Raw genomic sequence first — 16,608 nt, forward strand, 5'->3', positions numbered from 1 at the left:
AAGCACTAATTAATGGAGGGCCCAGAGCTTATCTAAACCAGATGGAACCTTCTTTAGTGCAAACTAACTTGCAGCTCTAAAATTATACGTATATTTACAGATTGAAGAATATAACATTTTAATATGATAATCTACATTTCATTTTATTAACAATCGGTACTCTTATAAACTTCAAGTCATTTGAAGGTTATGTAGCTCTTCATCAGGAGGTTGCTTGTTAAGCATTCAAACTATCCCAGACATGAAACTGCGTTTCTCCTGAGAAACTGCAGCAGTTTCAGCACCCATCTCACAGCAATTGGCACAATTCAAATCCCAATGTAGTTCTGCATCTGAGAAATATTGAATGTTAACAATTGACTCCCTCAGAAAGAACTGCTCATGCTCAAAGTATTATATCAATTGTTAGCAGAAGTGTATTGTCGATTACAACCGAGGAATTCCTTTCTTCAATATTTGAAAACAAAATCATTTTAGAACAATATTTTTCGTACGCACCACAGAATGCTTACAGATCCAGACCCATTATTCACTCCTGCAGCAGCAAGCAACTCATCCAGCCTGGAGCTATATGCTTACTTACCCATAGGAGTAGTTCTGCAGCTTAAAGGATTTTCTGGATTCACATGCTGTGCATCATTCCACAATCTAGTGGTTGGATCTAGAATTGTAATTTCTTTGTTGTGGGCATCACCACCACCATTTGGTGGCGTGCCTGCCCTCTTGTGACATCAGAATTGCGCAAATGACGTTTTCCTATGTGTCATCGCGATCTTCAGATTCATTTTTCTTTTTCTTCTATTGGCTACTTGCAATTCCATAGCTCTATGTTGCTTCCTTCCACTGTTAGCACAGCTTCCATTTCTGGGGAGGCGGGACTGTCGAATGTGAATCCAGAAAATTCTTCAAGCTTTAAAACTACTCCTACAGATAATTAACAGTGAGGAGATGGGGTGTATTATATGCAAGGCTGCTGGAATTATGCAGCAGGAAAGGGTCAAATTATGGGGCAGGGTTGAGTAAATTATGCAGCACCATTTTTAATAGTATTTCTACATTACGTTGCACTTTTTACACTTGTTAACACTGTCTGGACATTGGGTGCACCTCATTAGTACCAGTTTAATGCCTAACTATAGCAATAGGCAACAGAAAGGGGATCAGTCAACCTTTGCAAAATGCCTTCCACTGTGTGGCAACATGTGCTGCTGTGTTTTTAGTAACTTTTGAACGGTTTGAGCTGGAAACCATTATTTTGTATAATCTGCAGATTATGCAGCAGTTGATGGATTGTGTGGCTATTGTGACAAATTTATAATTATGCAAAAACCGCTGTGGCCGCACAATCTCATAATTCCAGTGGCCCTGATTATATGGTGGGGTTGTGCGACTTAACCCTGTAATAAACTCACCAACTGCTTTAGAACCCTTGGGTTTTGTAATTCAAACCTTCTGCTCAACCCTGTGTAGCTTTGGCTCCGAGTAGCAAGGCTTACACAAAGGAACCAATGTAAAGCATTTAAACAGCACCAAAATAAATTGAAACAGAAATTGACAAGACTGTATTTTTATGTATTTTTAGACACCACAACGAAAAAGATCTACCTATGGGTTCTAGAAATATAAAAGTTTACAAGATATAGTAAGTCAAAGCATTTCACTCAACCAAAACGTATTTATTAAGAAGTTTGGACTAGTTTTAATGTGGTCACTTTAGGAACCAATTCCAGTAGGGAGCCAAGCAAGGTCCTCAGAAAAAGTTACCTCAGCAGGTGAAGCAGTCTTCAGTCAGTTCCAGGCACTTTTATCCTTGGAAGGACTTTCCAATGGAAGTGGACCCAATGCAAGAGAAGAACAATGCTAAAGATGCGCAAGGATCCTGTGGATGAAATGCAGTCGACGGGGGTCTTGCTGAGACTACTCTGTGGTCCACAGAGGTGTTAGGTTATCCTGGTCACAGGTCGATGTGCCTCAAAGTCCTCTAGGTGCTGGTAGAAGTCAAATCGCCACTGAACTACCAGTTGCCCAGTACTGCAGTCACCAAAGAAGTCTTGGCTTAGGGTCTTTGGAGATGACTTTTGCTTGAGCAGGACATGGCAGGTACAGTCCCTCTCTTGTGCTAGCCACCATGTGCAGTCCACAGCGGTGCAGCTTCTCCTTGCCAGTTCCACGGTGAAGCAGGGCAGCCCTTCCTCATTCCTTCTTCCAGTCCAGTCGATATCTGAATTTGGGGTACCCTACGTATGCTCAGAAAATGCCCTCACGGCAGGATGTGAATGGTGGCCAATAGGCTTCCAGGTTCCCACTTCCTGCAAAGTGTGGCATCTGGGAACCACAAGATGCACCATTTTGCCCACTTCCGGTATGGCAGAACCCCTCTTCTGGCATGTAGAGCACCCTAGCCCAACCCAGAAGAGTGGCTACCAAGGGGGCTACATGCCCCTGGAAAACAGGTTTGGCAAATTGTTTCCTGCTCCTGTCCCTAGTGCCAGCACATCTTCCTGAAAAATGGAGCAGCCCCTCTCCCAAGTTTGCCCTTCAAAGGTGGCTTCTCCTTTGAAGCTCACCTTTTGGGCCAACATCTGTGTGCTTTCATGCAGGTGGGAGGTGACACCTCCTTCCCAGGCCCCTTTTGTATCCTTTCCTGGGATTCATTAGCATGCCTCCCCAGGAAGGCAGAAAACTGTCTTGAAGACAGGAACCCTTGTGCAATAGGTATGGGCACAGGGATCTAAAAGGCAACAAAGTGGCAACTTTGCTAAAGTTGCACTCTCCAACTTTTTACAGTAATTTCGACCTGAGAATCAAGTCAGGTTTAATGTAGCGAGTGGTTTGATACTTGGATGGCCCACTTTGGTCACACCAGTCCAGCATTAGAACAGCTGAGGGGTCAGCATGTAACCCTATTCTCGCCAATTTGGTGACCAAGCCTTTCCACAGTAAAAACAACAGTTTCACATTTTTACTATCAGAACATGTAAAATTATATGTTTGCCCGCGAGATATTTTGCACCCTGCCTTGGGACTCAATAGGCCTGCCATAAGAGTGACTGACACATATACCATGGGGAAGTCTGGCTTTAAGTCAGGCTAGCAGCCTTATATTACTCGTGTCACACCCAGGGTGGCACAGCCAGTGCTAAAATCCCTGGGTGGCCCTCCAACTTACATGTGCTGGGTACCATTTACTAGGAACATACAGGTAAGTTAGCTTAGCCAATTGGGCATGAGACAATTTGACATACCTGTTTAAGGACAGGTGCACAGGCTAGCAGGCCTCAGTGCACTAAGAGTTGAAAAAGCAGCAGCATTAAATACAAAAACCTGGCGGTGACCATACAAAAACGGGGCCTTTCCTTACAGTATCCATTTCGGATTGCAGCATAAATCTTTCCTGGAGTCACATGCTTTGCATTGATTTTGTAGCAGTATTGGTCTCCTTCAGGAGCTTGGGTTGAAATTAAGTTGTGGTTACAAAAAGGGGTTTCTGCAACTTCTGTCCCACTGAGCTTCTTTACGGAGTTAAATGTCTACACAGTAATACTATGGGAATATTTGTATGGTTGACCACGTAGCTGCATACATATGCAGATGGAGACAATGACCAGGAAGCTAGGGCTGCTCTCTGTCATGGAGTATGCCCATAGTTTCTCCTCTAGTGTCACTACTGCCTTCATGTATGCCGTCTGAATTGGGTGTACTATCCATCGTGCAATGGTCCCCTTGGGCACTGGCATCCCTTTGCCTGCTGATGCAAAAGAAATAAAGAATACAGGCTTTGCTTCCTGAAAGTAGTACATGATCGCCGCCTGGATGTCTAGTGGGTGCAAGGCTCTTTCAGCATGTGTCCTTGGCTGTTAGAAGAATGCCGATAGCCGGATGGAAAATGTTACTCACCCTGCAGCATTTAGTGCTGTAGATTCACATGCTCTGTATACTCCTGCAACCTAGTGTTGGGCTCAGACGTTTGTAACTTGTTTTTCTTTGAAGAAGCCTTTTGAGTCATGAGATATATGGTGACTCCCCGTTATGCTGGCATTGCACATGAGCACCAACTCCTTTGTTGGATTTTTTTTTGCCCAGTGGGGGAGAGTGGTATGGATTAGTAGAAGGAAATGGTGCCATGGGCATTTCTAGAGAATTAGGTATAGATGTGAAAGAAAGTTCTTCAGCCAGAGCCACACGTGTGGGGTATACAGTGGATGCAGTGATCTACAGCACTACATGGTATGAATAGATGCTTACAGGGTGAGTAAAATTTTCCATTTGTAGCATGTGTTGCTGCAAATACACATCTTCTGCATAGGCTGTAAAGCAATCCCTCCGTTTAAGCTGTGGCTAGCATGTTGGCAGAGTAGATGTCTGAAAAGGGGTCCTTGGGTATTTCTTCTAGCTAACTAAATTGTGCTGTCTAGCATGAACATATTCACAGTACTGTTAGCTCAACATGTGTGGAGTTGACCAACTGCCTAAGAGATATCAGCAGACCTTTAAAGCAGCATTTCATGTGGTATGCTTCCTGGGAGGTACAGGAAGAACTCACTTGACTTCAAGTTGGCAGGTCTGGATGCAGTTGACTATCCATCTAGCAATTCCTGCTTCTGAAATAGGCCGACCTCTCTGAGGGTTAATATTGGCTAAAGGCTACAAACAGCTGCTCTGCCTTATGAAAAGGGGTTGGTTGCTATCAATGTAGTGAAAGAGAGCCCTCTTGAAGTCTGAATTATGGAGTGCTCTCTGCTACTGACTGTGGTTGTGGAAAAAAAACCGGGAATTCTATGCGCTCGTTGAGATGTAAGGGGAAAATTACCTTTGGCAGAACCGTTGGGGTGGTCCATAGTACTACTCTGTCGTTGCATACCTAGATAGAGGGTTCTTGTAATGTGAATGCATGTAGTTCACTAATACATCGGAGTGTGGTTAGAGCCTCTAAAAAGGTAACCTTCCAGTAGAAGAACTGAAGACGCAGGAATGCTTTGGCTTAAGAGAAGGAACCATGAAATCTGTGATGACTATGTTGACATTCCATACAGATGCAAAAAGAACAGTTGCTAGACGAATGCTGAACCATGTCAAACACTCGCCCCCAGTCAGAGATCTGGGCCTAAATCCACCGTTTTTTTGGCTCACCATGCCATTCCAGTTTGGACCTAACCATATGCAAATAATTCATGGCCCTGCTTCTCATGGGAATAGTCCATCCCTAACCGCCAGACCAGGTCCTCCCTGGACCTGAAACAAGCATCCTAGGAACAGTTTTGGGGTATCACCCCTCATCTGCCAGGATAGCTTGAGTCCAGTGGCATGGCAAACACGGGACCCAAGTCGGGCATACCCATCCCACTTGGGGTGACAAATGCAAAAATAACATTGTTTCTATATCTGTATCCTTTTTAGTTTGAGCCTGGGCAGTGCATGTGCTGCTCTGCGAGGCATGCTGTATTGAGGTAGGGACTTGAAGCTTCGCCCACTCTCTGCCCATATTTTTCATTGGTCTGTGTCATGGTCCACTGTAAACAGTGGCTGTTCATTGGTCAAAAAGCTTAGTAGTCCCTCCTAAGTACCGCATTGTCTCATTTTGTAACCTCCTATGGCGACACCCCCGTTAAAGGGTTATTTCTCGGTAGGCTTTAATTACAGCCTCCGAGCACTATATTCTCAAATAGCTCTGTCCTGCCAGCTGTTGCAGGCAGGACACGCTCTCTCCTTACACTTAAAAAAAAAACATTTATAGCAAGCATTTGCAATGCAATAGGAAGCTATTGGCATTGTAAATGACAATGCTTTTTATTTATCGGTTTTAAAAACAGCACATAAATAAAAAGCATTGTCATTTACAATGCCAATAGCTCAAACTCTCGTAAATGCGAGACCAATTGCATTGCAAATGCTTGTTAAAGGTTTCTAACATTTACTCGACCTGTGGCCAGAATACATGTTCCCCATCATATCAGAGATAACGTAGGTGCGGGTGCACCTCAGGTTTAAACCAGAGATACAGAGTCATATAAGTTGCCAAATGAGGATACTTGTATTGACCGACCCTTGGCTGTGGTAGCCGCTGCACTGAGGATGTAACGTATAGTTGCGTTAGAAAATGGCGGCAGGTGTTGAAGCAACTCCTGCATTTGGCCCCAATGCTCCCAATCATATGGGCCAGTAGGCAGACAGAATTGTGCCAGCGGCGAAGATTCTGTTGGCCCTCTATGGCATAGAGATCTAGGTAGACAGTCAGCAGTAGTATATTGCTTTTTTCCCATTAATCGTCACTGAAAAGAAGAATGGGGACAGTGGAGAAAGCGCTGGAGGATGACTATCAAAAGGACACAAGAAAAAGGGAGTTCCAACATATTTATGTGCTTTACTGCCCCCCTTGGGCTCTACAGACCCCGACCTTGAGACTTCCCATACTTGAAAATCATTCCAGTATGGGATACATCTGTGTTGATGGTCACAGTAAGAGTTGGCAATCTAAAGAGTCTCCATACAGTAATGTGCCTTGTGTACCACCATTTTCTCTCTCTGAACCCTCTCTAGGACAACCACTAGATCAGCCAACTGTCTGTAGCTTGTGGCCATTTGTTCTGCAACCATTCCTGGATCAAGCATAGCTAAAGTTTGGTGTTAGGAATGGGTGTTGCAAGCTCGCCTTCAACAGACAGTCATCTAGATAGAGGTATATGTGTATCCCCCTACCTCCTGAGGCCACAACAGCGACGCACTTCGTTAAAACCCTTGGTGCATTGTTTATGCCTAAAGGTGACACTTTTAACTGATAATGTACCTTGCCCACAACAAATTGGAGGTACTTCTTATGCTTGTGAATCATTGGTATGTGTAAGTAAGCATTTTTGAGGTCTTCCATGGTCATGTAGTCCCTCCACTCTTTTCAGCGCTGAAGTAGGACATCCTGTAGTGTTGTCATCTTGAAATGCGGAGTTCTTATCCACTTGTTTAGTTGGCTCAGGTCTAACATTGGCCATAACAACTTATTTGGCTTTGGTTCAACAAAATGACCTGTGAAACCCCCCCCCCCCCCTCCTCCCCCCTTATTTGAGTTTGTTTTTGTGGACCCTTTATATCACCCTTCATTGGAGTAGTACTCTTATTTCCAATAACTGATGAAGTAACTCCTTCTCTGAGCGAGTCTTTACCCTTGGCGGTATTTTGGGTGGCTTCTTGAGCTGCTCAAATCAATACCAATTCTATAGTGAACACTCATTAGTCAGAGGTGACGGACCATCATTTTTGGTGGAATTCACCTATCCTGCAGTTATGGCACCCATCTCGAATGATCCTGGACCAGAAGGACAACCATTGCATCGTCCACCACGGGCCGAAAAAGGGTGTTGCCTGTGAAAAGCATGTTGATGACCGAGGCTGGCGTCTTGGAGCTTGAACGCGAAGACTTGCAGCCAGGCATACCTCAGGGTTGCCTGCTTGTCATGTCTGCTGCATCGAGAGCTAACTGGATGATTGATGGCTTTCTTTTCCATCCTGTATTATTGCTTTTTGCTTTCTTGTATTCATCAGGAAGGTGCTGCACGAGGTCCACAACCTCCTTTCACTGCTGTGGACTATAGTGGTTTAGGAGTGCATTTGAATTGGAGTTGCTCTGTTGGGTGGCTGCTGCTCTCGCAAGCTTCCTGGTCCGGCAAGGAGTGTCCATATTTTCTCAAGTCAAGGAGTCAACACCCTTGAAGAGCTTAATTCTCTAACAAGCCTCCCTCTTTCGGTCAAAAATGCTTGGAAGCATCATCAAGTAGAAGTTCCTCTTCCATGCCAGCAGGAGTGCTTTAAGGAAAAAAACACGATTCAGACTGCTCCTCCTCGAGATGCACCCCATAGACGCCCGCAGCTCTCTTCATGAGCGGACTGTACACTGCTAGGTCATCCAGCGGTGAAGGACCTGAAGGGTACTGGTCTACACCTTCCTCTGTGGATTCGACATTAGAGTCTTGCCGGTCTTTCTTCTGTGGCTCCTGGTCTCGAGGTTTGCAGTGTTACCCTCGTCCTCGTAGCGAAGAACTCCCCATGATGCTCTTCATGCAATTCTGGCATGGTGTGAGGCCAGTTGTCTGCTGTCCCTCCACTATCTTTCTTAAACTAAACAACAGACTAACAACATATCCACCACTCAAATTAATTTCATATTTCATTATACTAATTCTCCACTAATCATTTTTGGGTTTCGGAGTAGCAGGCTACTCGCCGAAAAAGCGATTCAACGCCTCGTCTGGGGTAGTAAGTGCTATATAACTGCAATTACAATACAATACAAGCGATTTGGAAGGTTTGTTGATTTTATCCGCGATTCTTTCAGAGCTCCTTCCACCTACATTTAGAATCAGCAGTGGAAAAAAGAATCAGAAGATACCGACCACACACAACTCCTGGGGCGCACAGCTAATGTCACAAGGGGACAGATATATCACCAAATGGTAATCAATGAAAACGCCAACAATATTATGAATAATAATAAAAGTAATAATTTTTTTTTTAAAGAGAGAAGAAAAAGACAATGCCTGACCCAATCACTGGGTGGCAGAATAGTGCACAGCATGTGAATCCGGAAAAGCTTCATGCTGCAAAACTAAAGGATTTTCAGACCACTCCTAAAAGAATAGCCACCACTAGATTAGAAGGCACATGAGCAGCCACTTCTGAAGGAGCAAGAGGAATGAGGAGACACTCAGCCAACTATTCACTCCTAAACACCCACCATCACCCATCCCTTGAAGCATAAGGCAAGGCAATTCCTACCTCAGTAGGTCTGAAGTCGTCAATGCCCCCTTCAAGGCACTGCTTCATGCTGCTGTTGATCTGCTTCATGCACTGGACCTGAGTGGTAGAGAGCAGAAATATTGTGAGGAAGGATGAACATGTTACGTGGCAATAATGTATGAAAGTAATGGAGTGTCCACAACCATGAAGTACCTCAGTGCAAGCATACCAACTGATGCGGTCACCGTGACAACCATGTAGAGAGAACCAACAAAACCTGGTTCAAGCACAAGAACACATAAGCAAACAGGTATCCCAAATTATGAGAAACCACCCTACAGAGTTGACATTTGCTGGTAGCAACTATGGGGCACAGTCAGTTTCTCATCACATGTTCTCATTCATAGGAGGAATACCTAGAACATACAAAACAGAGGAGGAGGAAAATGCAGGAAGCCGGATTACTGGGTGGCACAACTTTTCCCTCATTGTGCAAAAGTAGCTCCTAGACAAGCAAACATGTTTTTCTAAAACAGCCTCATCTTGTAGCAAGGAACTAAGAGGGAAGTCTATTTCAGAAAACACATGTTAGTTAAGGATCAGCAATACTAACCCAATATCTGAATCAAGAAACCACTCAGTAAAAATAAAAGGACAGTCAAGTAACATTACAAAGTATGTTTGATTAAAATGAGGAATATATGGCATTGCATGGGACTCTAGAAAAGATCGATGCTGCAAAACAACATAATGCTGCTACGGAAAACTTTCTCCCACTCCACTATCACAGCATCAATCCCAGCACCAGATTGTCGCCTGCCTTTAGTCAGGCTGAAGGGGCTGGATGGGTCAGTTACCTTGTGCAGGCAGGCACAGATCACAGCTTCCAAACATTCCTTCCGGGTTGAAGTTCACAGTGAGTGCGAGTAATTGTGGTCACTAATTTCCAACCAAAATATTCCTAATGACCTGTGCCAACCCTGGTTGAACTGGTCAGTCTCAAGTCTTCTTTGGTGCTCTGTTTTGTCCATCGGGTCACCAGGAGACCTACTGTCTTTGATTTTCTTTTAGAAACATGTCTGTTTTTTTTGTCTCAGCCCATTCTCACTGTTCTAGTAGACTCTCCTCTGATTCCAAGTTCTGCCCTATGGGCATTTGTGATCTGGCTGACCTTCAGCAGGGTCAAGACCCCCAGCCTAATTCTGTCGCTTGGGACCACATACACAAGTCTGGGATCTGTTAGCCGCATGCCACACAAAACGGCCAACCACTTCCGTCTTGTTGAGATCAGTGCACAGTCCTTGTCCTACAGTCGGCAAGCGTTCACGTCATGAAGGTTGCCAGTGCAAACCTGTGGCTTTGAGCTCTGCACAATCAACTATAATCAACCTAGTAGAAGTCTGGAGGAAATCCCCATTTTGATTCTCCACCCTTAACCACATCCTTGTTTACTACAGGTGTCTTATTTTGGGCCAAAACTCTACACAGTAAATGGTCAGTTCAAAGCTTTTCTAAGTAACACAACTCTTAATAGTAAATAGCGAGAAGCTCCTAGAAACAACATTTAGATTCGTTCCCTCCCCTGGCGAACCCAGACTGCTAGTTTCCTCATTTACTAACTTTCCACGAACCCAACGTGTACTAGAAGGAAGGAGCTTTAGAGCTAATCTGCTGCTAGACCAGCCTCCACTCATGCATTCTTTTTCTATCGTGTCTCTGAGCCTCGACCGTGGTGCCGGTATGACCTTGTCTTTGCTAAACTCACCCACTGAGGTTGCCCAAGTGTATAGGTTAAGCAGATTTGTGCCCCCGCCACTGAGAAACCAAACACATTGCGCTTACTTTCGACCATAAGCACTCGTAGGATGAATCTTTCAATCTCCTAACATTCTTAAGGGAAACGCGTGCAAAGAGAAACCAAGTACTGAATTTTCAATGCGTAGAGTAAAAATTCAAGCACTTCAGTCTCAACAGAAACAGGCAGGGAATCACCCCTAAAGGGTTGTGACGTCTCACATGAAGTAGTAAAAATGTATGCAGTTCTTAAGCACAGAAACACCCATATGTGAGAAACTCCATTCATGCAGCTGTTGAGGTTTAGACACAGGAAAATACACCACTTCACCCACAACAAAAGAAGCCAGTTACTTAACTGTAAATGTACAGCTTGAAGACATTCTATATTCATATGGTGTGCACGCTTTGTCATGCATTTCTCCTGGTTTCAGGTGGAACACCTTATGCTCTTGCATTGTGGGGTGCCTTTGTGTACTGGGATCTTGGTACAAATGCCCTATGCGCTTTGTAGTAGGTAAGAGAACAACGGCGGATATGACCTCCTGGAAGGGACAAGAATTAGTCATGTTGGATGTCTTGAACCTCTCCAACACTAGGAGAATCAGTGGTACTGGGGGAAAAGCGTAAATAAACATCCCATATCGACAGTGCATTCTCCAGAGAACTGGGATGGTAGTGCCTTGATGTGACCAACTGTTTTAAAAAAAAATCGTTTTCTGATGTTGCAAACAGGTCTACTAGAAGTGTTTACCACAGCGGAAATACTGTGCATACCAAAGCTTGGTTTAGGTCCCATTCGTGGGAAGTGTTTCTATGCGAGTGTTTTCCACCCGTTGGACGTGGTTTGCTCATGTGTGCGTGTTTCTTGAAAGCGTCCACTTGTAGATTGACTGTTCTGGTCTCGAGAGAAGGTAGGAGACCACCTACCTCCCATTTAGTCAGATAAAACATAACAAAGGTGCGGTGTTAAAATTTGTATTCTCTTGCCCCGAATTTGTCTCTGGAATGCTTTCAGTGGTAGGTAGATACTTTTTAATTCCAAGTAATTTACGTGCTTGGTTGCCTCCTAGAGGGACCACAGCCCTCCTGGCTGTCCCATGTGTGCTTCTCAGCCCACATGGAAGTCATTTATTATAATGACCTGGGTAGAGGTGGATTGAATGTCCTCCCTTTTAACATGATTTCTATGTTCCACCATTTCATCTCCCTGCTGACTTGGTCTGCAAGACCCACTAGATCCTCCCACTTTCCCCAATTACGTGCGATTACTGGTTGCTTAGCTAGTCCTGAAAAGGTCTCATGTGAAGTTGCATGTTAAGGATACAATGAATGCAAGAGACCATCACACCCAAATATTTCATCCACAACATCAGACACAGGCATCTGGGATAGTAAAGCCTGTAGAAAAATTGGTTGGAAGAGGAGCACTCCTTAATAAAGTCTTATATTTTTTAATACGGTTGCTTTTATCCTTGTGGGCGTGCTGCGGAGGCTGACGTGCTGCTTGAACACGCCTTTTTCAAAACTCAAAAATTATCAAGTATTTCGACTTGGCCTCTGCGCACTTTTGCCAGCTTGCTGTTGCTATGGAACACCAAATCTAAATATATTGTATAATAAACAATTTAAAGAACCAAGGCTTTCAAAACATATGACTTCGTACACAAAGTTTGTTGATCATTCTTTTCTTGCGAATTTTATTTCGATTGAATTCATGAGTGCTTATCTTGAGGCATAATTTCTTTACAAATACACTTTAATGTCCATGAAATCAAATTTCCAAACATGCCCAATGCATTTCGGGCCACATGGGCCCTTCCTCAGGGGCTATAATCTGTAAATGATGTAAACAAAGTAAAACAATTTAATATACTGCTCTGCATGTGCAGGGGAACAATAAAGATTCTAATTCAATTCTCAGTTGGTGATTAAAGTATTAAAGTGCATGTGCACTGTAAACTGGAGGGAGCACCACCCCCCTTCTGCCAGTCAGCAGCAGTGGCCCTGCCCTAACACGGCTCGGGCTGAGAGCAGTGAACAGAAATGGTAATAAATTCAGGTTATTACCATCTTATTTTTCACCTTTGCTGCACTTGCAGCAGGGGGGTGACCCTCCTCGGTCCTAATGGAGGGGTCGCCGCGGGTAAAACAAGAAATATACAACCACGCCCGTTTTCTCAGCACACTGCCTGTGGCCGGTTGTCTACTAGATGGGACAGGTGCGTCTAGTGCTGATTCGAGGCACCCATCTACAATGTTTTTGCACTCCTCCATCACTGCCTTGACCTTTTTTTGATAAGCCTCAGCAAGGTGAGAGACAAGATCCTCCATGTCCTCCTATTGTTGGCGATAGGGTCTTTTAAGGAGAGCGTCGGTATTAGTGATCGGATACTGTGTAGGCACTGCCAATGGGGTAACAATCCTTCAATGCATAGTCCCTCAAAAGGCAGAGCATACACATTCATATTGGAAGTTTGTCATTAACGGCAAGCTTCCCGTGGCCGTTGGGGTAGAAGTTTCAAGAATGTGCTCATACTACCACATGCTGCCGAGGAATCACAGGAAACTTTTTTGTGATATAACCCTTCCAGACCCAACCACTAGATGGCGGAATTATGCACAGGATGCGAATCTAGAGGGCAAAATTTGAGACACCTGGACATGGGAAAAAACATGCACATACATGAAGTGAATGATAAGAGATTTTAGTTTGCTGGCCAGAACGCATGCCATTGATATGATAATAAGACTGTGATTACACCTCTCCAAGGAAGTTCACAGTTCCCATCACACCTACACAGCAAGATAAGGACTATCACAAAAACTCCACATACATTGCATGTGGTCAATGTAGTTAGTATTTTTCTCTTATAACTCTCAGGCAAACAATGCTTACAAAAAACAAATCTTATCCATGTAGAGAATGCGAAGAGTGTGAAAAGAGCATTATAAAACAATCATACATAAAGAAAAATACAGGAGATTGTTTTTCAGCACCTTCAGGTCTCAGAAAACATACAAGAGGTAAACCAGATCAGTTTCAGAATTGGATAGGTTTTTGGTTTCTAATTCCACGCATTCATAAATGAGAAAGCAGCATATTGCTCTTTTGTTCAAAGTAGTCCTCAAGTAGCTTCTTGCATCACACAATAGGCACAGGCATTAGAATTATGGCCAAGTGCCTTTCACCCCACTCCACCATTCTTCCCCTGAGGTGCTCACCTGGCGCTTGAGGGACACTAGCTGAGAGTCAAGCTGTCGCAGGGTGAGTGCAGACATGTCGGGGCTGGAAGAGATGGTGTTAATGTCCTCAGGGTGTAGATACATGCCCTTGGGGGGGCGTCTTCGTGAACGCAGTGGGTGATGCCTGTACTGCGATACCTGAGACTCCTTCTTGATCGGACCCGCTTTGACAGTCTCCTGCTTCAGCTCACTGGGTTCCTGAAAATTAGGAGTGTGGCATGAGTGGGGGTGGAAGAAAATGTTGGATGGAATGGGAGAAGAAAAGAAAAATACAACACAAAGGCAGGGAAAAGAGTGAAGGAATCAAAGAGGGGAGAAGAAAAACAGGCAATGGAGTCGGAGAAAGAAAAGACCAATAAAGAAAGACTGGGTAAGTGAAGAATTTCCGACACCGACATTGCCCAAGGATGCTCGCGGATATCTTGCGCGTCAAACCTCCAGAACAAATCTGCAAACTACCTGCTGTGCACTGCAATTGCCTAGATCAAGTTGTGCCTTTTAACAGGAACAATTTCCCATAGAAGACGAGTTAGTCAATGCATTTTCAACTAATATTCTCTCTTTGGAGCGACGATCTCACCTGTGATGATCTATGGGGGAACTATTTATTGACTATCATTATTCTGTGAGACGGTTAAGGTAGGTGTAACAAGGGCTGAAGCAAGCCAACTATGCTCTTTACCTCCAGATCAAACTCAAGTCATGTCCACTCCCGAAACACTCAATATATGTATAATATCCAGAATGAGGTCTTTGTTAACTCAAGTTACTACTACAGCTTAATGATGCACAAGTTGTCAAAAATGTGCCTAAATCATTCTAGATCACAATATAATTTATTCTGCCATCACGGGAAAATGCCACTAAATTACATTACAAACAATAAAATTAAACAGTAAAAACAAAATTAGAACCCCGTTCAGAAGCTGTATTTGTCAAACCCATAATATTGTTGCTGCAGGAATGTTCACCCATTTAAGTAATCCAGTCACCAGGAGATCACCACTCTCAGATTTGAGGGCACCCGTTAATACAATATTAAAAATAAAAATAACCAGGTAACATTCTTTAGCGCTTACAGCAATGGGATTCAAGCGGTCACCTAACTCCCCTTTTTACCTCTTTTTTAGGATCAAGAAGGTCTACTTCCGTGTCCGGAACTTTCTTGCCTTCCTCCATTTCCTCAGGACTGAAAGCAAACGAGAATGGATTATAACTGGTTTTATTTCAGCCCACATTGTGCCTCTGATACCCAACCAGAGAGAAGAAAAGGAGTCGCACCTTTCTTCCTTCTTGGCCATGAGCTTGCGAGCCTGGCGGTCCATCACGCTCGTCCGCATCCGGGTCTTTTTCCAAGAGTAGTAGTATTTCACCAGGCTCGGAATAACCTTATCCGGCAACTAAAAAAAAAAAAAAAAAAAAAAAAAAAAAAAGACAGCGTCATGAGCTTTGCATATGCAGACAGTATGATGGTGGCCTATCTTGGAGCCATTGCATCTCAGCTGTAATATGCAACACCCCAGGCTGCTGCAGTGTGGAAGCTCTTACACCCCAAGCTTTTCTAATGGAGGGTGTATATAAAAGCCAACCCTACCTTGCAGCCTTAGTCTATTACTCAGACCATTGCACCCCCTAGGCTTAGTGAGTAGCACCCCATTCCATTTTACTACTTGGACCCTTACACACTCTACCCAAACACGCAGAATACCTGATTTTCTCATAGTGGATCTCTCACCCACCAGACCTAAAAATAGCAGCCTGCAATTCAAGTAATGGGACTGTCAAACGTCCCAAGTCCAATGTGCGCTTTCCCCCACTATTCTAAGTACTGGCAGCTTCAAACATCTTTATTCTGACAAGTAACTTCGCTTTTTCGCACTCACCCGACTTGGGTACCAAACCCAAAAGCAGTAGCACCTATTATTTTAGTATTGGAATTTTCATACACCCAAACTTAATGTGTAGCATATACTACTCTGGTTATTTTCTATGTAGCACCTGATACTGGGGCCCACACAATGTCAACAAGAATGTCAAAAACATCAGACTTTTGAAAAAAAAAATTAATGGGTACATGTGAGGTTAGTATGGATAGGTTGGGGAAGATGGCCGAGTAAAGATGGAGCGGGATGAGCAGAGAAAGCTGGTTGAGGCAGGTGACTGGTAAGAGATTGCGAAGAATTTATTGGGAAGGGTGTGCAGGAAGGCTGAGTGAACGAGTGTGCCACTGTGTTGGGAGGGAACACAGGAAGTTTTAGGTGATCTCAATCTGTGTCGAGAATGTCCAGTTAATTGGCAAGTGAGAAAAAGAAGAAAGAAAAAAAAAAAAAGGTGTGGGAGGTGGACGAGAAGCACCATTACCATTTGCTGGATGCGTGTAAAGCTCTTTCCATGGAAGCTGAAGGCCTGTTCGAAGAGCACCTTGTCCTCCACAGTCCATTCGTCTGGGAACGGGGTGAAGTTTGCCAAGTCTGCAAGGGACCTCTCCACATCATGTTTGTGCCAAAGCAGCATCCCTAGGGCCTGTAGGCAGAAGACAGTCAGAATTGCAGGAAATAGTTTTATTAATCAAACTAGAGTGTACCAACACATTAAAAAATTGCCTTTCGAGTCCAAACAAAGATCCTTCAATAAAGAGCCAACACATCAAAAGAAATTCAAACCTTGCTCTGTCCCTTAAAAGAAACGCGTTCATTTGAAACAAAGCATTAAAAATAGAGGATTAATGAGCGCCACAAATTATTCATGACAAGCTGGCAGGCTCACCTCTGTCACAAATCCTTAGACGCTGTTTAAAACACTGGTAGGCACCCGCTGAACAGGGTTTATGACATTGAAGTGACC

General features: G+C 43.9%; 1 protein-coding gene across 3 annotated transcripts in view; it reads right to left on the bottom strand.

Moving 5' to 3' along the window:
- The window catches only part of RCOR2 (REST corepressor 2), a 224,197-nt gene that overhangs the window by 59,644 nt on the left and 147,945 nt on the right, over positions 1-16,608 (bottom strand). For all 3 annotated transcript variants that reach the window (XM_085626014.1, XM_085626013.1, XM_085626015.1), the window contains 5 exons: positions 16,126-16,287; positions 15,046-15,164; positions 14,884-14,953; positions 13,744-13,962; positions 8,764-8,841 (listed from right to left, as the gene is read on the bottom strand). In XM_085626014.1, coding sequence (XP_085482140.1) covers positions 8,764-8,841; positions 13,744-13,962; positions 14,884-14,953; positions 15,046-15,164; positions 16,126-16,287 — 648 coding nt within the window. The remainder of the gene's footprint in view (positions 1-8,763; positions 8,842-13,743; positions 13,963-14,883; positions 14,954-15,045; positions 15,165-16,125; positions 16,288-16,608) is intronic.

The sequence above is a fragment of the Triturus cristatus genome, chromosome 9 (genome assembly GCF_964204655.1).
Source record: "Triturus cristatus chromosome 9, aTriCri1.1, whole genome shotgun sequence".
Taxonomy (NCBI): Eukaryota; Metazoa; Chordata; class Amphibia; order Caudata; family Salamandridae; genus Triturus; species Triturus cristatus.